The sequence below is a fragment of the Nipponia nippon genome, unplaced genomic scaffold, assembly GCF_047370975.1.
Source record: "Nipponia nippon isolate SJK-2023a ecotype South Korea unplaced genomic scaffold, ASM4737097v1 scaffold_18, whole genome shotgun sequence".
In the NCBI taxonomy this organism is placed as follows: Eukaryota; Metazoa; Chordata; class Aves; order Pelecaniformes; family Threskiornithidae; genus Nipponia; species Nipponia nippon.
The window spans coordinates 9,837,938-9,865,825 of NW_028262334.1; the positions used below are offsets into that span (position 1 = coordinate 9,837,938).

General features: G+C 54.2%; 2 protein-coding genes across 6 annotated transcripts in view; both read right to left on the reverse strand.

Moving 5' to 3' along the window:
• Positions 1 to 656: 656 nt before the first annotated feature.
• Positions 657 to 4,650, reverse strand: GP1BB (glycoprotein Ib platelet subunit beta). Of its 3 annotated transcripts, XM_087754881.1 has the most exons (3): positions 3,023 to 4,650; positions 1,490 to 2,321; positions 657 to 909 (listed from the first exon to the last, which is right to left on the reverse strand). In XM_087754881.1, the coding sequence occupies exon 2, from the start codon at positions 2,151 to 2,153 to the stop codon at positions 1,539 to 1,541; it is 615 nt and encodes a 204-aa protein (XP_087611007.1). In that variant the 5' UTR covers positions 2,154 to 2,321; positions 3,023 to 4,650; the 3' UTR covers positions 657 to 909; positions 1,490 to 1,538. The 3 variants fall into 3 exon arrangements, with proteins under 3 accessions (XP_087611007.1, XP_009471684.1, XP_087611008.1); XM_009473409.2 differs by having other exon boundaries at positions 657 to 2,321; XM_087754882.1 differs by lacking the exon at positions 3,023 to 4,650 and adding an exon at positions 2,678 to 2,993 and having other exon boundaries at positions 657 to 2,321.
• Positions 4,651 to 4,783: 133 nt separating this feature from the next.
• SEPTIN5 (septin 5) overlaps positions 4,784 to 27,888 on the reverse strand; it is a 45,672-nt gene continuing 22,567 nt past the window's right edge. Inside the window, exons 1-11 of one of the 3 annotated variants that reach the window (XM_009473419.2) lie at positions 20,177 to 20,341; positions 15,687 to 15,783; positions 15,058 to 15,144; positions 14,373 to 14,496; positions 14,066 to 14,200; positions 13,653 to 13,770; positions 13,189 to 13,290; positions 12,185 to 12,281; positions 10,685 to 10,820; positions 8,733 to 8,835; positions 4,784 to 8,395 (exon numbers count right to left, since the gene is read on the reverse strand). In XM_009473419.2, coding sequence (XP_009471694.1) covers positions 8,339 to 8,395; positions 8,733 to 8,835; positions 10,685 to 10,820; positions 12,185 to 12,281; positions 13,189 to 13,290; positions 13,653 to 13,770; positions 14,066 to 14,200; positions 14,373 to 14,496; positions 15,058 to 15,144; positions 15,687 to 15,783; positions 20,177 to 20,266 — 1,146 coding nt within the window. In that variant the 5' untranslated portion in view covers positions 20,267 to 20,341 and the 3' untranslated portion in view covers positions 4,784 to 8,338. Of the gene's footprint in view, positions 8,396 to 8,732; positions 8,836 to 10,684; positions 10,821 to 12,184; positions 12,282 to 13,188; positions 13,291 to 13,652; positions 13,771 to 14,065; positions 14,201 to 14,372; positions 14,497 to 15,057; positions 15,145 to 15,686; positions 15,784 to 20,045; positions 20,141 to 20,176; positions 20,342 to 27,888 lie in introns of those variants that run through there. The other 2 variants (XM_087754874.1, XM_087754875.1) reach the window with 2 other exon arrangements.

Genomic DNA, 27,888 nt, shown 5'->3' on the forward strand with positions numbered 1-27,888 from the left:
GAGGTGAAGCAACCCGAGGCAGAGAAGCCCCGGGACCCTCCTTTTCTCCTCAGGCAGCCCCCTGAGCGCCCAGACCAGCTCCTTCCTCTTCTTCTTCTTCTTCTTCTTCTTCCTCCTCCTCCTCCTCCTCCTCCTCCTCCTCACAGGTGTCCCTCCTCAGCCTCCTGCCGAGGGCGTGGGCCGGCCGCAGGTGAGGGCGGTCAGGGCCAATCAGGACCGTTAGGGGGCGTCCGGCGGCCGTTAGCGGCCGTTAGCGACCGTTGGAGCCGGCGCGAGGCTCTTCCCGCGGCCGAGCTCCGGCTCTGCGCGACCCGAGGGCCTTGGAGGAGCACTGGAACCCCCGACCTGGGCTCGGGGGCCGCTCTCCAGCTGGGCCGGCGCCAGGGAACACCCTTCCCTTTCCACCCCCATCCTATAAAAATAAGCAGGAACTCAGGGGAACGAGCAGCAACTCCACATTGAGAGCGGCCCATTGTGGAAGCCAGCAGCTGCCCAAGTTCGGCCCTACGGCGCGCTGCTGGTAACACCTCCAGCTGCCTTCTGTATCGGTTCTGCTTGGAACAAAGTTTGAGCATAAGGGAGCGTGAGAAACTGCCAGGGAGTGTGACAGAGTGCAAAATACCTAGCGTAGAAGGGAAAAAGACGCCATTTACATCATCATGCATCATTACTTTATTTCAGTTTTGCTCCATTCCAGAAGTAATTCAGGGACACCATAACCAGCAGCGGGCACATCAGTGGGTTTTGCAGTTTGAGTCTCTAAAGAAGAGCAGAGCTCTGGCGCCAGGTGCCACACAAGCACAGCCAGAAAGAGCCTCTGGTCTCGACAGCTCTCAGCTTCAGGGTGAATTTCTCATAAATGTTCAGGCCCCCAGTCTGACTCAGTACATGTTGAAGTCAGTATTAAAACTGTAAGTAGATTATAAGGAATGAAGATAGGGTAAATGGGTAGGCTTCTAAACATTCCCTCCCTCCCTCCCCCAGAAGAACACTGGAAAAGATGCATCAAGCAAGAAGAAACCTCCTTTCCCTTTTACTGACAGGGAAACTGAGGCAGGAGAAGACTAAGTCACTTGTCCAAAGTTACTAAGGCAATCTGTGGTAGCACCGAGGAAACTATTTCTCCATTTTCCTAGTCCAGTACCTTAACTGCTCACTGCCCACCTCTGTCCCCACCTCACCCAATGCAACCAGAAGCATCATGGAAAGTATGGCTGAAACTCTCTAGCATAGGAAGGATTGAGCCCCTACGAGCTTAGGAGCAGTTTAGTGGTCGTAGTTTGTGATTTCCTTCCTCTACCAAACCAGAACCACTCCCAGCTCAGCAAAGCAATCAAGATCATGCTAAAGAGTTTAAAGCATTAAAAAACACAGCATCAGGCCTTTGGAAATAGAGCAAGTGTCTGATCAGTTCAAGTCCTGCTTTGGATTGCAGTCAGGATCAGGGCTGCACTGAAATGTCCCATCTGGATATCACAAACCGCCTGACCTTGGCACAGCAACACCCAAGGGGCAGGAGGGTCTTCAGTCTTGTGATGTTAATCACTGTTGTAGGGGCTTCTTGAAGAAGATATCCAGGTGTCTACATGCTGGTGTAGATCTCGGGTGGTGCTCTGGGCTTCAGCGGTCATTCTCCGAAATTTCTGCAGGTAGACAATGATGAAGATAACCAAGATACCCTGGAGGAAAAGGAAGATGAAGAGACAGAGCTGAGAGAGGAGAGCCAGGCTGCAGTACCAGTACTGGCACGTGGAGATGATCTCGTCTTCTGTCAGATAGGCAATGATCCGGTCCTGCAGGTGAGCTGGGGAGCTGCATCTCACATCCCTGTATAAGGTCCGGTTCTGCTGCCACTGGAGCCAGGAGCGCAAGTAGAGGATGTCACAGTTGCATTCCCAAGGGTTGCCCTGCAGGTAGACTACCTGGAGGCTCTTCAGGTTGTCAAAGAGCCCATTGGGAATAGAGGTGAGCCTGTTGTAACCAAGGTGGATAATTTCAGCTGAAGAGCGGAAAGTAACTGGTAGTTTTGCTACAGTTAGGCCTTTTGATGTGCAGTCGATAATGTTGGTGGCACACTTGCATGGCACAGGGCATATGGGTATCACGAGTGGCAGGAAGCCAAGGAGGGAGAAGAAGAGAATTCCACTGTTCATCTTCACCTGCAAACACTCCCCTGGTGAGACTGGATGAGGTGGAGACCAGGCAAGTAGACACCACACACTCTGGGACTGACACCACAGCCCAGGTCTTTTGTTCTTTTGTTCTCAGGATGTTTCTAAAGTTGGGTGAATCTGGTGTCCTTCACAGGAGACGCGAGAGCTCTGAAAAGAACAGAGTTAAAAGAGATGTGCAAATTCTTAGTCTCATTACAGGAGAGGGAATGTTCCTGGTCTTCCAACCCTGGATTTGGGGAGGGATATGAACAGATGGCTACTGGGAGGCTTAGCTGCAGCCACCAAATTCATTTTCACTAGCCCTCAGAAGTGTACCAGAGCTGCTGGTATTTTCAGCATGACTGGAGGCGCATTACTAGAGTAGCCAAGAAAATTTATGTCAAGGAATCAAAAATTAGAATATGAAACTGCTCATGCCTTATCATAGCTCTGAATTACATCTGTAAGCAAAGCTTTGTTCACGCAAGCTGCAAGAGGAGATTCAGAAATAAATTTACTGTTACCACAAGTGAAAAATAGCCTTTCCAGTTTTGAAAAGAAGTGATAAACAGTCCTTGGCCAGCCAGAGAGGGTGCTGACCACCCAGGGTGGAGGTCAGTGGAGTTTTCCATACTAGACATTGCTCCAGCAGGTGAATAATCTTCTGGAGCTGTGGCTGTGCTGGGAGACATGGGTCAATGAGCTGTCTTTGTATTGCAGTCTCATGCCACCGCTGAACACGTGAGCTGCTGTAACTTCCTTAGGAGAACAACTACACATACCTGCAACAAGGCAGTGCTTTTCTGCGCAATCCGTCAACCAAATAAAAATTAAAAAAAAAAAAAGAGAAGATGGCTTTGTTGACTTACCAGAGTAGTTCAATCCTTGCTTTCTTGCTGGCTTTACAACACAGGAGGAAGGTCTTAAGGCAGTCCAGCCAGTGCAAGAGTGTGTGCAGCTGCGTAGCTGAGCTCCCGGATAATCCCCTTGCAGCTGGCTGGCAAGATAAGGGTCAGGCTCATCCCAGGGACACCTCCCACATGAGGCCTTCCTGCAAGTTTGCTGCTTGTCACCAGAAGCTGAGGCTTCCTTGAGCAAGTCTTTCAAGAAATGGGAGCTGACACTGCTCGCAAGAACACGTTTGCTGGGAGAGATGCTGACAGTACTGATAACTGTCATTCTGGGCCCACACGCTCAGTCCAACAGAAACATCGCGAAGCCCCAATTGCAAAGTAGTAACTCAAGGTGCATTTCAACCTGGAAGGTGATGTTACTGGTTTGTACTGCACTCCCTGAGGACTGTGGCCTTGGGCTTCCCATCAGGAAGACTATATTTGGTAGAGTGGTGAAACCTCGCACTTTGCAGCATGCTGACCCTGAGGTTTCCCTTGAAGCAGTGACACAAATCTACTCCTAATTAGCAGTGGAAGATCTGCTGAAAGAAATGGACTTCCAGTGACCACACTGGTGTCAAGAGTCGAGCCAAGGAGAAAGATCCTCCAGGCACTTGCATCCTCTCATGACTGTTATCAGGGTAAAATATAACTCTTGGCATTTCACTGTCTACATCAAAATAAACTAGTTAGACTCACAGGAAGGAGGACAGACTGAGGAAGACAGCGCTCCGAGGAACTGCTCTTTTGATAGCCAAGTGAGTCGGCAGCTCTTGACGAGGGCAGCTTGCAGTTACTGAGAAAGACTGACCACATCCTTTATTCAGAAGTTGCATTACAGAAATACTTGAACAGTTAAATCCAAGGGTCAAAACTACATTTAGGTAGAATCTTGTCTTCTCAAGGCCATTGCACCTTCACAGACATTTGTCTGCCATCAGCCTGACTCTAGGCATTGGCTATGCTCCGTAGGATAAGGCCACCAGAATTACATTGCAAAACTGTTGCCCCATTGGGCCCAACTCCGCATTACCTCATACTGTGCACACTGTACAGAGCAGAAATGATGAACGCCCTGAATGTGCTGATGTTAAAGAGGAATTACGGTGTAAACAACAGCAGAATTTAGCCCTAACCAAGGGAAAATCTCTCATGCTCTAAACAAAACAATTAAGCTTTAAATTTCTAGTCAGCTGGAGAAGACCATTCCAATTGTTTCACTGTGGCAGGCAGAGTGGGAAAGAGATCTTAGGCTAACAAACCAACCCAGTTTTTCCTGCTTTCCACACGGGAGCAGCTTGACTATCGCAGCGTAAGTTTGCTCAGCAACGGCCTCATCTCATGCATTTGGTGCTAGGTTTATTACAGGGAGGTGTTCAGGCCAGGTGTGGCATGGAGCTGATCTAGAGCCAGACCCATCCTGGCTCTGCGTGCAGCACAGGCTCAGCCACACTCCTTTGGCTACTTACAAAATGGATTTCCGGGGACTGGATCCTGCCCAGCTGCCCATGGCTAATTTAGACACCACTCCTAGGGGAAGCTTAAAGATAGAGGAACTTCAGGATCATCTTGTCTAGCTTCTGACATAAACACAGGCCAGAAATCCTATGCAGGAAGCCCAGCCTGCAGCCTGCTCCGACAGAATTAGATAAAAGGAGAAACAGCGTCAGTTTTGCTCTCTTGCCCATAACGTATCACCAATGCTGCTCAAGGGGACTGAAATTAAACAGAAAGAGGTTGTTTTTTGAATATATTTATTTCACTGATCAATTCAGGTAGTAAACATTATTAATAATAATAACAATAATCATTTAATAAAATGGATATGTTTTAAAAGGTTTCATTTTTCTTTGTTCACAATGACAAAATGTTCAAACAGAAATTTACAAAAAAATATATATTATAATAACCCAACAGATGGACAGGAAACAAAGAGCCTAGGAATGGAGCAGGGGGTGAGGAAGGCGCATGGCGGGAGCAAGCCAGCGTTAGAGCGCAGCGGGGTTTGTGAGGAGGAGCAGGGAACGCCATCGCAGAGCATGAGGAGCGGGACCCCCTCCTTCTCTGGGGGAGGCATGCGGGGAGGCAGCACGGACTGCACAGGCAGGGCCAGCACAGCAGCGGCACAGAAGGAGTTCACGCCACGGCTCCCTCCCCGGTCAGGCACAAGGTCCGAGATGTTGCACCGACAGCCCCAGCTGCAGCCTGGGACAGCTCTGCAGAGTGGGACACCACCCCTGCAGCCACTTGCTCAGCAGGGCAAGGCTTGGCAGAGGCGCGGGAATGTGCCTGGGGGTGCAGGGGTCGCATATGAGGCTGTGGAGGGTTGCACGATGGGAGGTGTTAAATTACTTTCATATCCACACTTCTGCTGCCAGAGCCAAATGGCCAAACTACATTTGTTCAGGAGTCTCTTCTCTGCATGCTGTGCAGCTCAACGCAGCAGTACAAAACTTTGATAAACAGCTGCTACCTCCCAGGACAGGGTCTGAATCCCTGGTGCCCCCCAAAGTCAATCTCTAAACCCTTTCCAGGCAGCCCCCAAACTCTGGTGCTCTGGGCAGGGAGCCTCCTACACAGAGAGGTGATTTCAGCAGTACCACTGCCCCTCTGTAGCAGCCATCTCTGGTGCCTTGCTCCTGTGCATTTTTTCTAAGTGCAACCTGAACCATCTTTGGCAGCTGGTAGCCCAAGACTTCAGCTCTCTGGAGAGGACAGACTTGTGACTATCGGCTTGGTGTAGGAGCCATGTGCGCTGAGCTGAGGGAGACTTCCTCACCCAGGGACGGGGCGATCCACCCTCAGCAATCCTGCCTGCCTGTGCCCAGAGCACCCGGTGCTCTCACCAGCACACAGCCCTTCTGCACGCAGCCCAGGATAAAAGCTGTCAGCTCCTTATGTCCCCGTTAAAGGGTAAAAGTCTCCTTTATCTTCTAGGAATTAATGTGTTCGAAAGAGGAATACCTCTAGCTGGACAGGGCTCATCTGCAACAGAACATCCTCTTCACAGACAAGACTAGTGTAAGAAAATAGGGGACACGTACTGCAAGGTGTTTCCCGTTATGCTAGCACGGATAAAGCTGAGAACTCAGCTGAGAACTCAGCAGTCCTCCTGCTTCGGACAGCAGCAAACCAGCTCCAGAAAACCTGGAGGAAGCTCCTGTTTCAGGCTACTCCACTGCTCAGTTAAGCACATCGCACAAAGAAAGGCTGTATTTCCTCCATAAGCACCTTGGTCCTCCATGTTATTGAAGACAAGCTGAACCCTTCCCCTCTCCTAGGCTGGCACTGCCACGTCACTTAGGAGCCCACGACAGGGGAGAATGAAAGGAAAAAAAAACCACTGTTGGACACTGCTCTTGCCCAGCTTGCACATTTCTGCCAAGGGGCTTCCACCCTCACTCCGTCCTTCCACACTGCGCCAGGGTCTCTCCCCTGCCTCTGCAGCCCGTGTTCTGGCTAAGCTGAGGCTCTGTACAGTGAATAACTGGAACCAGCCAACCTACTCACCACCTGGACAAGCCCTGATCAGGACTCCAAAGCCCCATGGGGGAAATCAGACAAACGCAGCGCCTAATAACAGAATTTAGGGCCTGGCTATTCCTGGCCAACACTGTGCTTCCTACCCGGGGAGATCTACTGGGGAGAGACAGAGATGGAGGGGCAGATACAAAGGGGGAAAGGGGACAGAGGAATCAGGCCGGGAGCCAGAGGAGCAGAAGGGCCCAGCCCGTGGCAGCACTCCCTGGAGTCGGCGGGAAGAGCCAAGTGTCTCTCCCCCCAACAGCCCTGATTCCCTGCGAGCGCGGCGGTGCTGCTGGTGAGGCCTGCCCGGTCAGGCACATCACACTCCGGGGCTCTGCTCTGGCTGGACTCAAGTTAAAAATACTGCAGGAAGCAAGAACAGGACAGAAGCTGCCGTGCTCTTATCTCTGCCCAGCAGATCCACCAGGCTTCCCAGCACTGAGGCAGAAAGAGCCTCGGACCCGGGAGGGGAAAAAGGGCTGAGTCCCAGGGGAAGGGCAGGGGAGCAAGTGCCAACCCCGCTGGGCTGCGCTCAGCCCCATGCCGGGACACTCCTGTGCCTGCCATGGCGACCCAACACCTGCCTGGACAGGCGGCTTGCAGATCTCTGGTACAAGCCTACAAAAACTGCCCCTTTCCCCGGGAGAAGCTCAGAGCCAGCAATGCGCTTGTGGGACCGCAAAGCCTGGGGGTAGGGCACAGCTCTGCATTTGGGGTTGGATTTCAGCCCTAGGGTTTCCACCCCCCCCAAAGCAGTCCCGGCCAGGCACTCTGGCTGCCATGGTGCTTTTCAGAGCAGATGCTGGAGACACACTGCAGCTGGATGACCAGAGCTAAACCAGGAGACACCCTCACCCAGCTACTGCAGGGCCCTGGGGTTCCTCTACCAACACCTCCCGCCTGCCATGGGAGGAAACCACGGCTGGGAAGGTGCTCACTCCCACAGTCAACAACTCATCCTCTCTGCCAGAAAGAAACAACTGAGAACAGCAGAAGCCATTTTCTTCTAACTGACCTCAAGAGACTGTCCCTTGCTGCTCAGTGCAAAGATGCTGGGGTTTCCTGATAGGAAAAACAAAACCAACCAACTAAACAAAAAACCCCAGAAAAACCCAGGCAGGAAACCAGGCAACCATCAGAACCCCTGAGCAGGTCAGTGCACAGAGAAAGCCCCAGCCCCAGCTCTCTGGGCCAGAGCTGGCCCCAGGCTGAGCAGCCCAAGCAGTGCAGGTCAAACTCACGGGAGGGTACGGCTGCCTATACAATGCTTGTGCTGGCCCCAGGCAAAGGGAACAGGGAGGGGGCACAGCACCTCAGCTGGGAGTAAACATTTACGTGCATTGACACAGATAGTCTTCAAGTTCGTACACCAGAGAAACCAGGACTTTAAATACCAGAGCATTCCCAAACAAGAGATTAGTACATGGGAAAGGGAGATCTTTTTCTTTTCTTTTTTTCTTTTTTAGGATGCCTTAGAGACTTCCCAGGCTACTTTCTTTTTTTTTTTTTTTTAAAAAAAAGAAAAAAGAAAAGAAAAAATACTTATTATAAAAGAAATACACATCAGTAAACTGTTAAGTGAACAGCCTCCTCCACAATCCAGCTGGACCGCAAAGCCAGCATTGCTGCTAATAAATTAGAGGGTGCGGGTACAGCTCTTGCCCACAAGTCTCTATACAACAGGAAACCTTTTCTAAACGTCCACAGCTCTTGCCAGGCCTCAGATGGTCACTGGGGGATTCCCTCTGCCCTCCGAGTACCTGCCTCTCACTGATCCTGCATCTGCTGCTGCATCTTCTGCAGCATCTCTTGCATCCGCCGTAACTGCATGAGACAGAGAAGAGAGAGTCAAAATGGATCTGCTGTGGCCGGGAGCTGGTGATCTGCACTGGGGGCAGTCCCTTGGGGCTGACAAAGGGATCCCTCCGAGAGTATTAACTCTGGCCTGAGCACAGAGGCATCTGTGTCTGGGGCGGAACGGAGCCACGTTTCCCTGACAGAGGAAGCCACAGCTTTCACACCCTGTCCTCCACACCAGGAGCCCATGATGGTGGGAGGCAGGAGTGGGAAGCCCCAGGAAAGCCTCTATGGGGCAATCCTGGAGAAACTCCTCAGATTCCAGCTCCAACACCAAGGAGGCCCAGGCAGAAATGTGTCTCACCTCCTCATCCTTCATTTTGATCAGCTTCTCTGTCTCGGTGTCCGGTGTTGGGAGAGGCAGGATAGGAATTGGACTTTCTATCCTGTTGTCCTGAGTCAGCTTGCTAGAGAGACGGAGAGAGGGAAGAAACACAGTCAGTCGTGGTTCAGGCTGGCTGGCTGGCTTTGGTGTCACCACGCCATGGCTGTCACTCACAGTGGGGCAATCTAGCCCAGAGGGGTGGGATGCACTCAGGTCCAGAATGAGACCAAAGTCAATAAAAGTTTTCAAAATAGAAGCTTGTGGGTAGCTAGCAGAGAAAACCCAAACCAGGCTTACACTGAGAGCAAACACAGAAAAGGCTGATGTTTCTGACCACCTTTTGTAACCCCACTGGCAAGCTTAGCAGAGACATTTACAATTTATCTGCTCTGCTTTGGCTCATTTGTGCGGGTGTGTACACATAGCATCAGCAAAAACTATCAGCATCCCTAGGGCACCGCGTGCTCACCACAGCCCTTTATTTCCAGGAAGATAAAACCAGGGGAGCAGTTAAATGCCCCAAGTCTGATAACAAAGCCTGCCCTCATATTCAGGAGGTGGGAGAGATGAGACACAAGGGGCACAGCACGGCAGCAGTGCGATGAGGGCTGGGGGTGCACACGGGTGCAGGCAGGGGACAGAGGAAGGAGGTGACCTTCTTCCAGAAGTCGGAGGAGCTCTCTGTAGGTGAGGGGGGGGTGGCAGTAGCCGGACGTCTGGGCTGAAACTGGGAATTCAAGATGCCACTTGCAGGCGTTCACCACTTGGAGTCACCCTTGGCTCATTATTGAGTCAATTCCAGGCCTGGAGCTTGGGATCTCCTCCCAAAATGTCTCTCTAGACAAGGACCTTTATCCCATTGCTAGAAATGGCCACGCTCTGGTTTTCTGAGACTTGTTCACTTGAACTAGCCATGGCGTGAGAAACGGTACCAAACTTAAGCTTTTCTTAAGCTGAGCAATTGCTTTTTCATCATGCTCTTCTTTTAATAGATACATAGCCTACCTAAATAGCAGCTGTGACACTTCTCACAGATCTCTAGCATTTAACAGTTATTTTGGGACTCCGCATTCTCACTGTTGAAAAAGACAGGTTCATCTGCTATGCAAAAATACGGAGATACACTGTGTGTGAACAGAATGTGCCAAACTCTCTGTTTGCACACATGCAGGACTGGTCCTTGGTGAAGCACAGCCATTTCTGCTCTGCGGCGTGGCAGCACAGAGCTACCCGGCCAGCTCAGGCAGGAAGGGAAGGGATGGCTTACAGCAGATGAGCCAAGGCCTACTTCAACCTAAAATTTGTCAATATTTCAGTCATGGAAGGGAGAAGGGAAAAAAGAGGTTTCAAATGAGAAGCCCAGGAGTGTTCTCTCTCTTATTTTCTGATCATTGTGACTAAAACCACAGAGGATCAAATGCAAAGGGAAGACAATGCAGAGAAATCTTTGGAGCTTTGTTAAGTCTTGCTAATTGCCTGGGCTCTGTTGTCTGAGAAACAGCAGCATCCCAAGGGTCACGCTGTCGTTTGGACAGAACTGCAGACTGCAGAATGCCTTCCTCTTTGGCAATGCACACAGCTATCACCCACCAGAAACATGGTTTATCCCCTGTTTCATTAGGCTGGATGTATTTCACCCAGTGCTAGGAACAGCTCTTCAAAAGAATCTCCAGGCCTGTCTCCCAAGGTCTGCATGGGGAATCCTCAGACATGAACATGGATTCTCAGAAGCATCCCCACCATGGGTTCAGGCTGTGAGAGACACACTTGGCTTTGCTATTTTACTTCCCAGTGCCATTCCCCAGGCTGCAGCCCAGCATGTCCCCAGCAGACCCACAGCCTCCTGACCAACAAGCCATTCTGAGAGCAACCCCAGCTCCGCAGAGAGCGAGACACCCCTGCCACCTCCGGTTGAAGTAGTGGGGACCTACCTGGTCATTTGCTGGATGCACTGAGCTCGGTAGTTCTCATAGTGGACATCACAAGTGACGTCCTTCAGGTCGTGCATGTGTGTCCGGATCAGCATGTTCCGCAGCTTCACAAAGTCGCAGTGTGCCTGGTTTTCCACTGCAGAAGCAACCACAGGAGAGTGCTCGGATGTCACACCTCACCAGCCCTCTCCAGGGAGCCCCTTCTTGCCTCCTGGCACCCAGGCTGGACTAAAACTCCCCCAGGACCCCTTCCTCGTCCTCCCCCCCCTTCTCCCACCACTGCCTGGGGCTCTCCCCATGGGGCTGGCACAGGCCTCGACGATGCTCTGTGCTTCTCGATGCGGAGGCCAGGCTGCTGAGGTCACTGTGTTCCCAGGCCTTTTTCTGGGTAAGAGGATTAATTAAGCACGTAGAGCAGAGCCCTGAAAGAGGATGCTGCTCCCAGGTACATGGGATGTCACTGTTATAACCACAGTGAGCACAGCCAGTGCTGGAGGCAAACTGCTTGTCTCCTCCGAATTTAGGACTGATCGGAAGGCCCCTGTAGGCAAAATGAGCCCCTGAGGGGCAAAGCCATGAGCAGGCAATGGTCTGGAGAGCTGAAAGAGCTGTTGTCACCACGAGGAGCCAGGCTCCAGGCAGCGCAGCGGGGCTTTGCAGGGAAGTGCTGTGCTCAGTAGCTGCGTACCTGCTGTGGTGATCTCCATTTACCTCTCTGCAGGGCTGGGGGAAGCCGGCTGTGCCAGGCCCAGGATTTCACAAAGTTGATCCCACTGCCAAATGCCAGCACCCCGACAGGCACAGCCCCCTCCGGAGCCAGCGAGAGAGCACAGCCCGCATCTGGGCAGCCCAAGCAGCCGGCACCAGCCCATGAGTGCACACGCAAGCTTTTGGGATCTAAAGCTGCAAGACCTTAAAGCAATGCACCAGCATGGGGGAGTCAGCAACAGCAGCAAAAGCCATTCCTGGGTTATTCTGCCTACAGCCTTTATGAAATTTCTCCCTTTAGAAAGAAAGAAAGTTAGAGACAAACACATTGTGCATCAGCACAGCCTCCAGCCTGGCAACTCCAGCCACACAGGAGCAGCAGCAGAGGAGGGGGTGCTAGAGGGTTTATGATTCAGTTTGGCTGAGGGCAATGGCTTCTCCCCAGAAACTAAACTGGCAACACCCAGCCACCCCCTTAATAAGAAGCCATATCCTAGTGCATTAAAGCCCAGGCATTCTACCATTCACACTGGAGCCTCTCTTCTTCAGTCTGTCATGACTTCAGAGGCAGGGTGATTGCTACACCCCCAGTAACAGACCTCCTGAGCTGGTCCCAGTGCCTCTGTCTCTACCCTACCTCATCCCCTGCCATGTGCCAAAGATGGCCTGGTCAGTCACAGCTGTGCAGAGCTGAGCTCTCCCCTGCCATCCCTGTTGCAAGTGCCTGCCTGTCCTTCCCCTGTCCCTGCCTGTCCCCTGCTCACAGTGCGGGCTCCCAGGCACCACGCTTACCTTCCACAATGCCCCAGGGGTAGAGCCGTCCACGGACTCGCTGGCCTTTCGCCTCCACCACAGTGTTACTGCCGATGACGGCAAAGGGAGCGCTCTCCTGGAATGAGAGGCGTCGCTGAGCCCAGCTCAGCCTGGAGCTGCCCACAGATCTCTCCTCCAAGGGCCAAGCTCGGGCAGAGCAGAACAGGAGGAGGAAGGTGCTGGTAGGAAAAGCACAGGGACATCCACACGTGCCACAGCACAGGACACCACAACCCAGTTGCAGAGAAAAGCCTAAGGCACTGAGATCTGCAGGCAGCCTGATTCCCAGCCTGACCTTCTCAGCTGTCCTGAGGGAAGCTGTGTCTCTGCAGATGCCTGCATCCCTTCTTGGAGGGGAAACTCCACAAGGAAGCCAGAGCAGAGAGGCTGGGACACCAAGCAAGTGGGACAATGTAGGCCAAGAGCTTGTCCAGGCAGGGATGTACAGGCTGTGCTCCTCTCTGCTCAGAAGGGAGTCAAAGCCCCTTGCACCTCTCTGACAGGAGAAACAAGGCCATACTGCATGCACACACAGGGCTGGCTCAGCTTGGGAGAGGGTCAGGCCTGGGCTGCTGGGGCCTCCAGACAGGCCTGTATGATCATGTTGTCTCCCCCCATGCAATTTATGTGTCACAAATTGCCCCTCCTTGCTGGTGGCATCACTCAGAAACAGGTGCTTACAAATGCTGTACAACCCAGCCTTCATCTTAAACATACAGGCTGGGGCAGACTGAGGAAAGACTGACATTGCCTGGTGGGAGAGCAGAAGTGCCATGTCTTCATGCCACACTTGACTTCATGGCACCAACAAGGACATCAGCACCTTCTCCAGGCCATCTACCACGTGAGCCAACGTAGGCTGTCCCCTGGGTATCAGCAGCGCAGGCCTTTGGCACACACAGGGCAGCTCTCCTCCTTCTGGAGCAACCGACATAGCCACAAGCCTGACTTCCCCGTCAGCAGGGGCTGAGCAGGTTCCCTACCTTCAGCTCTCTGTCTTGCTGCTTGAACTCCTCATCTTCATCAGAGTCACACTCAGGAAACTGGTACACTTTAATGCCAAATTTGTCAATCTCTTCCCGGATCTGTGTCCATGCAAGACAAAAACAAAAGGACACAACACTGAACAATACAGAGATGTTGGATTTATCCCCTGTTTGTGCTACCATGTGTTTGCTATAGCCTCCGGATGGCGAAAGGATTTGATGTTTCTTCTAGAGCTGGCCTCTCTGCAGACACCACTTCCCTTCTCACAGCAGAGCACTGCTGCAATTAGATTTGCAGGTACTTTCTGTGTGTGTATATATATACACACACACACACGCATACAGACACTATATATATACACACATATCTATATCTATGTATATCTATCTATCTCCCCTCCCTCCTTAGGCTGCCTCTGCCACCACATCAGGTATACCTCTGTAGAGAAAGAGCATCTCACCCTCTCTTTTAGCTTCCGGATCTCGGAGGGGATCAGGCAGTCAGCTTTGGCAATCAGGGGCACAATGTTGACCTTCTCATGCAGAGCCTTCATGAACTCGACATCCACAGGCCTCAGCCTGCAGCAGGGACGAGGAAGGACGTGGTTAGCAAGGAGACACTGGGCAGCTCCCCCTCCAGCCTCTCCCACCCACCGAGCACGAAGGGAAAAGGACAGCACTGTCACAAGAACCTGGGGCAGCACTGGGACAACCCTCAGCTAGGGCTGTATCTTCAGGAAAGCGGTCTCAGATTTTGGCTGATGAAGGTCTCACTCTCCCTGCCTATGTACAAGCCGCTATAGGACAATCCTGGGGCACAAGGGTCTCCCCTCCGGACTGAGTCATACCCCGGCCCCGCAGCGGGGGCCCTCACCCGTGCCCGAAGGGTGAGATGAAGTAGAGGCAGCAATGCACTCGGTTGTCCTGGATGTTCTTCCGGTTCAGGCCGCTCTCATCACGGAAATACTGTTCAAACTGCTGGTCGATGTAGTCAGTGATGGGCTTCCAGCTGGGAAGGGCAATTCAACCAAAACAAAATGATGTGTTTAACAGGACACTGTCTCCTAGGGACCATGAGGCAGTATCACCCCCTTCCCGCTGCCAGACCCCCTTCCTGTGAAGCACCCACAGAAAACAGATGTGGCCAGGGACTAGGAGGAAGGCAGCAGTGGCCTGCTCACCACTCAGTGTTGTTAACAGCATCTCCAAAGCCTGGTGTGTCCACTATGGTCAGCTTCAGCTTGACACCCTTCTCCTCAATGTCCACCGTGTGCTTGACGATCTCCACTGTCTGGTTGATTCTCTCTTTGAACAGGAATTTGTGAGTTAAAGCCAGGCAATAACTGGGGATCCCCATTCACACCCATGACAAGCCGGCTCCCTCCTTATCACCGAGCACAGGGAGTAACATGGGTTTCAAAAAACCCTGATCATCCTCTAAGGAGCCTCAGGAGAGTGGTACTGTGGGAGGCCAGCAGCAGGCAAACTCTGAGAAGACGCACAAACCTCTGAAGTGCTTGTAGCCCAGCCGTTCTGAACATTTTGTCCACTCATTTGGTAAGGGGAATCCCTACCACACTCCAGCACCCAAGAACAAAAGACAAATATCAACGTCTCAGCCCAAAGGGCTAGTGCTGCTCTGCAGCCTTGTCTTCCCTTCACAGGACAGAAGAACCCACAGCCAAACCTTTCCTGCTCAAATACCAGTGCCCCAGCAGCCAGGAAAGGAGCAAAGCAAAACACAACAGGGCTGGGATCCCGTCAAGCCTGTAGCTGCTGCTGAAGCAAGGAACCAAAGTACTGGTCCTTAGGACACTCCAGACCTGTGGGCACAAGAACTATTTGCCCCCTTAGTCCCCAACTTACCCTCTGCATTGAGGAGCTTTCTGTCTTTGTAGAGGTCTGTCAGGAACAGGCTATTCACCAGCGTGGATTTGCCCAGACCCGACTCTCCTGATTGACAGAGCGCAAAGGGGAGGAGGGAAGAGCAAGCAACATGACCCACTAATTGACTTACAAATGAAACTCTGAACAAGGCTTTGAATGCTGAGCGAGAGGAAGTGAGAGAGATGAGCTGTCAGAAGCTGTTTATGGGCATTACATTTTTCCAGCAGTGGGAAGACTTTTGCTGCAAGATGTCTCAATCCTCGTTCAAATGTGATCTCCCAGCTCCTCCATCCTCCCTCCCCTTCCCATCCCTCAGTCCCTGGCTGGCCCTGCTTTCACCACCCAGACCAGCCACTCAGTTGGAGGAGAAGCTACACTCAGTGCTTGCTCGAGCGGGCTACGAGTGGTCAGGAGGGGCCCGTTCCTCCTGTGGGAACAGTGCGACTGCGACACAGGCTGGGGAGCAGAGCAAGGTCTGAGACAAGGACCAGAACAGAGCGAGGGAAGGATCCAGACGCTAAGGGAGCACCTAAGGGAAGCGAGGAGAGCTGGTCCCCTCCAGGCACCCACCGTGTGGCCCAGCCACCTCCACCCACGGGTAGTCTCACCTGCGACCATCAGGGTGAAGTCAAAACCCTTCTTCACGGATTTCCGGTGGACCTGGTTCGGCAGAGTGGCAAAGCCCACATACTGCTTCTCGTGGTCCTGCAGGGCAGAGGTGGGTGGGAGCAGGTCAGGGGGTGCCGCCCCTCCTGCTCGAGCCTCACACAGCAACAGGGAGTCAGACTCAAAAAGCCCCTGAGGCAGAGCAGGGGCAGAGGAGAGGTCGGTCCCTGCCCTGGCAGTGGGGTAGGGCAGGGCATGCACCTCCTCTAGGCTCAGGGACTTCTGCCCTTCCTGCAGTGGGCACGGAGGGCCACCTCCCCTCAGCTGCAGCCCTGCTCAGCTGCTCTCACCAGCAGACACGGCAGCTCACGGCAGCCTCCCAGCACGGAGGGCCCAAGGGAAAAGGCACATCGCGCCATTCCCACCAGAGAGCACATCTGGGGCTGCTACTGACATACAGCTTTCCCAGCTCTTTGCTGCTTCTGCACAGTCCCAGGCTCCCTTCACAGCAGGGTGATCAAATGTCACCTCTCCCCAGGTCTTTCAGAGCCATTTCTGCGTTTCTCCCTCCAGACGCGCGTGCGGTACATGGTGGAGAGCTTGACCTGAGCGGGGATTATTTCTTGCTGTGTCACAGCCACTCCTGGCTGAGTAAGAGGAAATCCTGAATAATCTCTAGTGTTATTTCTGAAGAGACAGAAGTTCAGGGAGTGCAGGAAGTGGGAAGACACAAATGCACTGAGAACACAGGTGAGATGCTTTTAGTGAGGGTATTACGTATAGTATTACTGGAGCGTTACCTACTGCCTAACCACCCCCTGATGCAGACCCCCATCACTAAGTGCTCTCTTACCACGTACAAGCTGCAGCCACCCCACAAGCGCAGCACAGGCTCTGTACATGAGCACTAAGTGCACGCAAGGAGTGACATGACCAATGGTGGGTCTCACAAGCGCACAGCACGCATCCCGCAGCCAGGAGCAAACAAGCAGCCTGCGCTGCGTCCCAGGGCGCACACCCTGCTCATGCAGGGTACGTCCTGAAAGGCCAACACGGCTCATCCACAGGATTCACAGACCTGCTCCAGCTCCTGCCCTCAGGCTGGGCTCGGCACACGGTCTGGTGCTCAGCACACCGTCTGGTGCTTGCAGCTCGGGCGGCTGCAGGTACCTGTGGGCCACACAGCCCGGCTGTTCCATCCATCCAGCCTCCTGAGCACCCCTGGGCCTTCGCAGCCCGCACCCCCAGGGCAGTGCATTCCCCTCCCCAGGCCTTGTCACAGAGGGAGAGTGGGCACGGACCCTGGCAAACACCTCCCTTCTCACATACTTTCCACTTTTTTAGACCCAAGCGGAAGCAGCCGTTCACAAATGCCTGAGCTAGAGCCATCATAGACTCTGCATTTCAACATCACGTAAAATAAACATACCCCTGGGATTCACACCACAGGCAAATCCACAGAGCCAGAGTTCCCCAAAACCAGCCCCAGCGCCCAGCCGGCCATGGATGCCCTCAAGCATACGGCTGTCCTCCCCCCGCAGCTCTCTGGCCCTGGTTCTCCAGGCACAGCAGGGAAGACCTCTGTTCCTATGTTTAACTGTCTCCATTCCTGGGGCACACACTCAAAGAAACACAAATTACGATCTGGTGTGTTGAGCTTAGGGCAATGCTGACTTGCACCTATTTCCACACTGCAAGTGGGCAACGCAGCTCCCGAGCAGCCCTCTACAGCCGCGTGTCCACGGGTGTGAGCATCCTCAGGCGTCCTCAGCTGGGCAGACTGCGAAGTCGTGGTGGCGACAGACCGCAGGGAGGACATGGAGTCCCCTCCTCCCAATTTATGGCTGCTCTGGAGCTGCCCACTCAGACAGGACAGACATGGCTGATGGCCATTGTGGCCCAAGGACTCTGTTCTTTAGCATGGTCACTGCCTTCTAGAAATTTAGGTTAGGTTTGGGTGTCCGACTTGGTCACTTTAGACCTGACAGACAGAGTGACTGTGGTCTCCGGTCTCCCTCCCCTCGCCCCCTTGCTAACGTAGCTGAAGCAACGCTGCTCCACCACCCCACAGTCCAGAAAGGCAGGAAGGGACGGAGCAAACGAAATTAGAGAGAAGTGGGGAGAGAGTGCCCGAAGCGCTCCACTGACAGCTCTAATGGCTGAGCTAAAAGGCATTGGCATCCCAAAGCAGCAGTGCCACAAGCAGCGGCAAGACCCCAGGGTGAAAACTGACGACAGCTCTGAGGAGCTGTACGCAGCAAAGCCACTCCTGCCTGGGGACACTGCGAACTGCCACCCAAAAGGCTCGGTAAGGGTAAACACGAGGTGTGCAAGGCAGGCTGAGAAATGTGATGATGGCAAGATCTTTGGAAAGACAACGATCACCTGCTCTCTCCAGTGCCTTGACATGTGAAACAGCCCTAGTAACGCACTAATAAAACCATAGCTGAGGCTTGGGGTGTGCTTCTCATTTTCTTGTTTTTTAACCTAGATGACTAAGGGCTGACAACGGAGACGCTGGGGAGCTGAGCTCTGGTGCAACTCCACTAACTTCAGCCAAGTGTAACTGGCTGAACCTGATCTCTCGTTTCTGTTCAGCCCAACCAAGAAAGCGCAGATTTACTGCACCTCTGGTTACCTCCCCACAGCTCGGTGGAATCAGGACGCTTGAAATGAGCAAATCCCAGCTGGCGCAGGACGCTGCCCTTTACTCATGATTCATGTGGTCATTTCCCTTGCATAAAGGAAGGTCAGTGCTGAGCACAAGGCCAAGAGAAGAGCTTCCCTCGCAGTGGGAGGCAGCCACTCACTGTCTTTGTTAGGACCCAACACGGACGCTATCTGCAGAGCAACCATCCACAGGATGGAAAGCGCCGAAGTGGGTGTAGAGGGCTGGGAGGGCTACTGAAGGAGGCAGGTGGCTTGCTGGGTTGTGAAAAGCTGAAATCCATTAATTAGATGAGAGACTGAGATGGACTGAGGGAGTTCCTGGAGGCATCACAGCCCCCTCCGCATGCTCCCGACCCTCACGAGCCAGCTCCCATCAAGCTGACGCAAGCTGGGACAGCCGGTCGCTGCACGGCGCTTCCCTCGCCAGCCCCAGCTGTCAGCAAAGGCCCCCGGCCAGCCAAGCCAGCGGTGCTCCGGCACGAGGAGCCCCCCTCCCCGCCTCCTCCACATGCTGCCTTTGTTCCCATTGGCGTCCCGCGCCTGGGAGCGTGCCCTACACACCGCAGCGGAGGCCACCAAGAGATGTGGCCGACCTCTGGGGTCCTGTTACAAACCAAAGCTCCCCAAGCCAAGCAAAACACATCTGTACACACACTCCCCAGTTCACCGGACATCACAGCAACACACCGTGTCCTCGCGTCCTCCACCACCCGGCCGAGGTGGCCAAGGCTCCCTGGCAGGCAGTGCTCTCCCTGGGAGTTCAGGCCAAGGAACAAAGCACTGGTGGGTTCAAGTCCTGTTCCTGTCGGGGGCAGAGACATTCGGGATCTGTTGCATAAGAGAAGAAGCCATCCCTGGTACCAGGGTGTCTGCAGGGCTGTCTGTACCTCCAAGGGAGGGTATGCAGCATGGCCTCCATCGCTCCTGCCACTGCTGATTCCCTCCTCACCAACCTGCTGGACGTGCTGTTTAAACCAATCCAGATCTCATGTGACTTCACCATTCAGCCTGGGGATAAAGGGCACCTTGCTGGGTATATTCAAAAGGGCTAAAATTAAACACCAAGGGACCACGGAAAATTTGAAGGATAGCCCCTACCCCAGGTCTGCAGCAAACCCCAGAAATGATGGGGGATGATCCTGGTGCCCCTGCCTCCACGTTTTCGGGGGGGCCCTCTCTGCATTACAGCCCCCAGCGCAAGCCATCCAGCTCCCTCCCAGGCAGCCCTTCCTCCAGCCGTTCCCATCTGGCCAGGCACGGCCGCCACATCCACGTCTGCACGGAACAGCACAGCCCAGCCCCAGAGGAGAAGCAGACCCTTCGCTTCCTTTCATTGCCAGAAAGCTGCATAAATTCATAAGGCCAACAGCCCCTGGGGCATCTCCCATGTACATCTGTTGCCTCGGGCTGAGCATGGGAGTATCAGCAAAACCACTCGCCCACCAGCATTCGCTGCAGCAGAAAGAAAACGGGCTAGCAAAGGACAGCGTTAACATGGTAACACAAACCAGACTGCGTTTGGGCACACACGCAACGCCCCGAGCACACACACGCCGTTCAGAGAGGGAATCACTGCATCAGATAACCACACAAAAACATGTCGCGCATCTCCCAGCTGTCCATTGCGCCCCTCGGCCCTGCTCCCACGGGGGCTGCTCCCCTCCTTTCTGTCCCCACCATCTCTCCCTTACCAGCGTCTTTCCGCTCCTCTGCCCCTCAGAGGTCTCATCTTGTGCTGCGCACGTCTGCTCGGGCACCATCCTCCCCCCTCCTGCCCCTGCTGCTCCCCGGCTCGCGCAGTGCTATAAATACATCCCCATACCTTCAGCTTGGCCGGGTGGCTTCGCTGTGCCTGCGTCCGGGGAGAAAGCAGCCGCTCCACTAACCGCTCCTGAATAATGATCGAATCCATAACCGCGGCCGGCAGGACGGACAGCCGCTGCGGGCCAAGAAAAAAAAACCCAACCCATGTGTTCCCTCCCAGCCTTCGCTAAATCCATGCAGCAGCCCCCCCGCCCACGCATGCACACACACGCAGGGCTGGCTCAGCTCGCCTCGGCGCGGCGGCCCAGCAAGGCGAGGAGGAGAGGCGAGGGAAGAAGAGGCGAGCGGGCTCCCGCGGCAGCTGCCCGGGATTTCCTGCCTCCGCCTGTGCTCGGGAGGAGCCTGCCAGCAAGGACAGGACAAAAGCCACCGCGGCCGCAGGCCAGAGGCAATGTCTCTCGCTCTGCCAGTGTCCTGCGGAGCGGTTGTGCACGTACCGGAGGCTGTTCCAGCCATGAGTCTGACTCCTTTTGTCAGACGGGCTTATTCAGCTGGAGGATTTCTTAGATATCCTGACTGAGGCAGCCGAGACAAAGGTTTGCCACAAGAAAACCTGCTCTTGGTGAAAATGTGCTGCTTCTGGTTGCGTGTGTGAAGGTCTAAAGGTCCAGAAAGCCCTCAAAAAGCTGGGTCCAAACTTAACCCCCAGATCCTGGTCCTGGTTGATGTGGATTTGCCTCCACGTGGTGCGGGTCCATCTGTTGTCTAGTCCTGTCTGCATTGCAGCCTCATCTCTGAACCTAACTGGAATAGCAGCTGATGTGTTCTGGACCTTACAACAACCATTTAAGCTTTGAAGACATTTCAAAATAAAGAAGTATCTGTATATTTGTTAAGCACAAGTACCCATCCCAGCAACGGCCTAGCATGCACAGAAAAATCATTCAAACCTCAAGTTTGGATTCTGAACCTATGTATAAGACCTGCCTTCCAGCTTTTCTACGCAGCCATAGAAGCTGAACAGGAACTTATCTGAAACAGACAAAAGCTGATAATCTCATATAATCACATGATTCCAGAAACTGGGGGGTTAATATCACAGCCCGTATAATCAAGTCACACGAGATGGCAACACTGGTGGTGCTGGAGGAACCTGCCACTTGCCACACGGGTTCCTGAGCAGCTTTCTGCTCGCCAACGGGGAAGGAGGCAGGTTGCTGCCATGCTCCCGCCTCGCCCCCAGCCAGAGCTCCCGCCGCTGCTCTGGGAACCGCAGGTCTCTGGCAGCGGCTCCAGAGAGCACCTCATCAGTGGGGGCTGCCCTGCTCACCTCAGGCCACGACCCAGGGCCTTCGCCGCGCACCCCAAGCGTGGCTGACACCGGGTCCTGCTATAAGGTACCACGTTACTGCAAGGTCTCCAGTGGCCTGAAGTCTGTGAGAATGGAAAGGCCTCAGAAACGCACCACGTGCTGCTGAAAGAAAAGGAAAGAAGAAGGAAAAAGAACAGCGTTTTACCTATGCTGCCATCCTGCAAGCTGAGGGAAGGCGACCTCAGAAGTTGCAGGCACATGGTCCTAAATGCTGAGAAAAATGGGAGAGAACTGGGAAACACTCCCAGAGCAGGAAAACTCCTGCCATACAGCAGCTGTCATATTGCATGCATGAAGCCCTTTTCCAAACCACTCTGCTCTGCCAGCAGCATCCTTAAAATACACCTGTTGGGTTTTGTTCCCAATCGTTTCTGCATGTAACCGCCAAGCGGAAGGCCTGGACTGAGATCCAGGTGTGACAAGAACTGCCACCTCTCAGAACATGTCCCTGTTCGGCAGCTCTGCCCCTGCTTTGCAGCGTTGCTCCGTTCCTCAGGGAGATGATGATCCTGCAATGTCCTCCCAGCCCAGCAGCAGGTCAAGGCATGCTCACGACACTGTTTTTTTCTCCCAGATTCACAATACCTAATCCCTGCTTTCCTGACTGGAGGACTCCACCACCAGGGTCTGCAGGTTGTGCATGACTGAGGAGCAATCAAGTACTACACTGTCTGCACTGGGCAGACCAAAGATGCATCCAAACTTACTTGAGATAACACAGAAGTTTCACCAGTCCTTCCATACCATAAACCACAATAGCTGCAAGCAAACCCTCTCCAACCCCCATGAATTCTCATGGCTGGATAAACCCTTGTCTGGGGACCACAGGCCACATGGCCACCAACCACAAGCATCTTCCATGGGCACATGGAGGCATGCTGTGTCCCCACGAGCCCACTGCACCAAATCAGAGCATTCTTCTGAGCTGGGATCACAGCTGAAGTCAACAATGGTTTGGTCGCAACAAAACCACAGTGTTGTTCATGGCCCCAGGAGCCGTGCTGACAGTGCAGGGAGGAACAAGGAGCTATTGTCTCCTGAGCGCCTTGAGCTCTCACACATCACACTTGCTCTCAGGACTCGCAGCCAGGGAGGAACTCCAGGCAGGAGGCCATGCCTGGGAACGCAGGCAGCAGATTAGGAAAAGAAACCCAGAAGGGTAGGTCTTGGCTACAGAGAGCATCTTAAGACTGTGTGGCCAGTGCTATGGCTTTCAAGATGCTGAATGAGGCTCCATTGGTCCCATACTCAGCCTCCTCTGCCTCTCCTACAGATGCTGATCTTGGCTGCTCTCCTACCTAGAGTCACCAAACCAGAAATGCCGGGCCAAGGTGGGGACACGTTTGTGTCCCTCAGATGTGCCACGACACACGCAGGGCCATTGGCTCAGGTTGCTCCGTGTACAAACTTCCCAAGGAGAGCCAAGCCAACCTTACTGTGCCCCTGTCCTTCCTGATTGCCCCCCTCCCTCTCCCCGCAGCCCCTGGAAATGCCCAGCGTAAACCCTGGCCTGCTCCTCCAACAAGAAATCCGACGTACGACACCCTTAAAAGAGGAAAAATAGCACACAGGACATCTCACACACAGTGTGCAGCAGAGCTCGGCAGGGAAATGCACGTCTTTGCCCTTTCGAGATCTAGAGCAAAACCAAAGCGTTTTCTTCCACTGGCTTGTGGGCCACAGGCGCCTCTAACCTCCCCTCCGGCCAGGCGGCAGCAGCAGCACCTCAGGGCTGAAGCTGGCAGCAGAATCCAGGTCTCTTGACTGTCAGAGCAGAGCTCTGCTCGGCCCCAACCCGCCGATCTCTCATCAAGGGAAAGGCAGGCTTGGGGTGCACCAAGCCGACCCCACCTCAAGGACCAGCCCTTTTTTGTCAAACTGTGATTCAAAAAAGAATCAACGAGCGCTGTCTGGCACAGCCCTGCGCCTCCGCGTTGCTGCTGTGTTGAGCACTTGCTTACTGACGGAGCCAGGGCAGAGCCAAACCGCGCACGCATCCTTCTGCAACGTCCCTCTCCTTTCGCTTGTAAAAGCCGGCTCGGGGCGAGCGCAGCCTCGAGGGCTGCTCTGGGCAGGGGACGCAGCACGTCTGGGAAGAGCTGTGGCTGTGCACTGGCAGCGACAGAGCAATGTCCTACTTTTCCCTTTGTTAAGGGGGATTTCTAGCCTGCAATGCTAAAGATGGGCTCTGAGAAGAGGAGAGAAAACACGTGATTTCATGTATTTAGATGTAAACTCACAGAAGGCGAAATTCCTCACGGGGCAGCTGGCTGGAGCGTAGAGACTCTCCCCAGGAGTGGCCCATCGGCCGTGCGGGGGCAGGTGGGGGTGAGCCCCCAGGCTGTGCCCCACAGCAGCAGCCCAGGGAAGAAGGAGCCACGCTTCGCCGACAGCCCTAATTGAAGGCAGACGCAGGGCTGCGCTATCGCACAGTCATCGGAGCTGGAAGCGATACGCCCATTTAAGAAAAACACCCAGGACCTGGCAACGGTCAGAGATCAGCCACGTGGAGCTCAGTGCGGTGGGTAGAGGCGGCTGCGAACGTGACAAGCAAGGAGCAGAAACAACCGGAGGATGAGTATGGGACCTTCTCTGGAGGAGGAGACACCAGCACAGATCAGAGATGAGGATGGGGGCAGGGAGAGGAAATTCTGTCCTCAGCTAAATTTACACCATCCTGGCCAGGCTCCAGCCACAACAACCAGAGCCCCGCACGCTTTCCTCCCGGCAGCCCCCAGCTCCCATCAAAGCGGGGCTTTTTCCTTGGCAGCCTCCACGCTCGGCCTTTTGCCTGGGCTTAGCCAAGAGGCGCAGCTCTGAGCAGCAACGATCTTACAAATGGGAGCTGGATCCAGAGGTCCGGGTGTGGAGAGCTCTCCCCCCCATCAACCAGAGCACCCAGGGGAAGGGGAGCAAGGGGAAGCGGCATGGTGCAGGGAGACAAGGCCCCCGCCAGCTCAGAGGAGAGGTCCCCCACCCACAGGGGAGCTGGTTTCTGGCAGAGATGCTATGGCCTAAGGACTGCAGTGCCCAGGCTCCATCCTTGGTGAACAAGCAGGATGCCATGGAAGGAGAATCTTCAGCGTGGTCCAGACGGACACTCTTGAGCAGCACAGAGCCAGGCAACAGGGTCCCCTCAGGGACGCACCCGGCCAGCCTGGCCTCTGCAGAGGACTGGTGAAGCTCTGCATACCCGTGCCTCAGCAATGTCAGCGCAGTCATGTCATGACAGCATTTATGTTTTTTCTCTGAAGCAGACAAAGCTATTTTCAGAATTCCCCACAGGAGGGAAATTCGGTTCCTGGCTACTTTTTACCAGGACGGGAAGGGCACTTCCAGAGGAGCTGTCAAGTTGAATGGGAGCAGCAGCAGGCAGTAAACCCGTTCCCAGCTCTGACCAAGGCAATGGAGACTGAGAGGCTGCAGGTGCCTTCCCTGTAGGCAAACAGCTGGGAACCTCCACGGCTCGGTTCCCACCTTCTCTTCCTGCTGCCTCCTCTCCCACTGCGCGGAACGTCGGCACTGTGAATCTCATGGGTGTCACAAGGTTTGGACTCTGCTGCTCTATCACCAGCAGTGCTGCACACTCACCCTGATGGTCCTGCTGACCTGGCCCAAGAGAAAATGCCTTGCTGATCTAAACTCTGATGATTAATTTAACCTTGAACTTGCAAGCAAGGCTCTATGGTTACCGGGAGCATCAGAGCCCTGACACTTTAGCCGGGCTTCATCCTTTGATGCCCAGGGAAAAGCAAGAATCAGACCCGCACTGCAGAAATCCCAAAGCACTGGATTTATCTCCTGTACATACAGTGCCACAAGAACAATCAACACAGCAGCCAGATCTCCAGTCTTTTCTTTCACCTATCCCGCAGGTCAAGCTTTAATTTCCGCTCAAGGATCACTGCTGCTTTGTCACGTAATCCCTCCAGAAATCTATCAAATTCCATTTTAAAGGTATGTGTGCTCCCTGCTTCCACTTGAAGTACCTCACCCTTCCCAAGAGGCACCGTGTGACTCGTGATGCCTCCACTTCCAGCTCTGAAAAAGGACGAACGACCACGAACTGCCTCCCACTTATTTAAACTCGTGACTCCATCTGGAGCAAGTTCACAGCTCTTGTCACACTCAGCTCCTCTGCTCATCATTTAGGATAATCTGCAAAATGGACAGATGTGGAGCTGGCTGGAACTCTTCCACGAAACGCTCGGTTGCTCTCCTCTCCGCAGAAGCCCAGGAGGAGCCACTTCCAGCCAGGCCTTCCCGGTGCGGTACTGAGGCGTTCCACGTGAGGGAGAAGCCGGCCCGCAGAAGCGCGGGTCCCACGGGGGACAGGGCTGCGCTCCGTGTCTGTACAGGGAGCTCCCACGGTGGCTTCCCCTGTCCAGGGCCAGACAGAAATCAATTTGCAGATCAAATCCGCAACCCTCGTTGCTTCCGCCTCACGCAGGGTCGCAGGCACTGGCACCTCTAATTGCGAGCACATTCAAAACCTTAGCAAAGGACAGAGCTTTCCAAATTTAGCCTGTTCAGACAGGAGGAGAAACCAGGCGGTGCAGGAAGGTCTGCAGCAGTCTCTCAGCACTGCCACTGCTCACATTTCCCTCTGCTTCATCCTCCAGCTCTGCAGCACAAATCAGGCTTAAATAGATTCCCTGCCTCTCATCTCAAAGCCACCGCTGGGAAAACCAGAGAGAGGCAGAGCAGAGCCCTGCCAGCCCTGGGAAGCTGGGAACAGGAACGCTTGGGAGACAAACAGGTACACATTGCTCCATATCATGGAAACTGGCTGGGCTGGGAGCCCTTTGGAGGGAGAGGGTGGAAAATAACGGTGATTTATCCTCAGAAATGGAAGGGCACTGCTTCTCCAGCTCTCAGGTTCTCCATCCAAATGACAAGAACATCAGCAGTTTTGGAAGCTCCTGATGCACATTAACACACATAAACAGAAAAATGTTGGGGACAGGATCCTACAGAAGGTCCACTTTAAAGCTACAGGTAGTGGTCCCAATCCTGCGATCCTTACTCACCGAGTAGTCCCATTGAAATAGAGACGACTGCTCACGTGAGTAAGGGATGCAGGATCAGGCCTGTCTACCAAAGAGGCTGAATCCCGAACCGGAGAGGACATCACGGCCTCTGAGCATCCCGAGACACTCACGCCTGGTCCAGCGGGGGCTAGTCCAAGGGCATCGCTGGGGAAGACAGTCCAGGCTGGGACACCACATCTGCAAACAGCACACTGAGCAGGGACCACGGAGAGCAGGACAGGGGGCAAATAAGGTTGGAAAAGGGATGCTCCACGCAAGCAGGGATGCTCCTGGTTCATCCCCAGTATGCCCATCTCATGCATATGCCCAGCTGTGCAAGGAGGTTTTTCTTAACCTTCCTGTCCTCCCAGCAGCCTCCTGAAAACAATACTGGGAGAACACAAGCCAACTGTCCGGGACAGCTCCCAACCTCTGTCTGTGTCTCCCGGCTACAATTAACGTAACTTTAGGAGTAGCTGATGCCCGCAAGAGAGGAGAATGAGCTCACTCTTAGCTCACCAGATCATTTTTAATTCCATTAGTTAAGGGGGAAAAAAGGCAGCTCTCTAAAGCAACCTTCAGTCCTGGGAGGCACTCAAGGAGAGGAAAGCCAGCCCCAGCCTGTGTGAGGAATAACCCCATAAAGCTCTGCCGACTGCACCCTTCAAAGCCAGACAGACTGCTGCTTTCCATGACAAAGAGGCAGAGGCACCTCCTCCTTCTGCGGGGTCTCCTGCAGGCCTCCATCCAGCGCTCAGACCCCCAGGCTCCAGTCTCTCGCCCTCCCCGCCTGCTGCCAGCTGCCCCCACGCAGTCACTCCGCAGCCGCACGAAGCACCGTCCTTGCGCACGCTCGCTGAGATGGCAGAGGCGCGCAGCGACCTCCACCTTCCTTCCCTCACCCTCAGACTGGCACCACCAGCCCACCCGACCGAGAGGAGCCTGCCGAGAGGGTGCCAGGCATTTACCCTCCTCCCTCTGCACCTGCGCAGCTCTACGCATGCTCCAGCTCCACCGGGATGCAACGCAGCCATACCTGGCTGCAAGGTGCTGCCCCTCGGAGCCTAGCACGGGGCAGTGTCCACGGCGAACGCAGCTACGCGGCTTCCAGTCTCACCGGCTCCCTGTGACATGTGCTTGACCATCTGCCATCCCAGAGGGGACCCCCGGGAGGCCATTTCCCAGGCCCGCCATACGACCAGTCTGTGCAAGCCTGGCTGCCCACATCAGCCTGCCCGAGGCTGGGCCCTGCATCGGGACTAGTGTCTGTATCTGCAGATGGATAATTAGATTCCCTTTCCTTTTTCCTCCTGATGGTTTCTCTGGCTGGCAGTTCCCCCGCAGCCCTGCACGATCCAGCAGCATTAG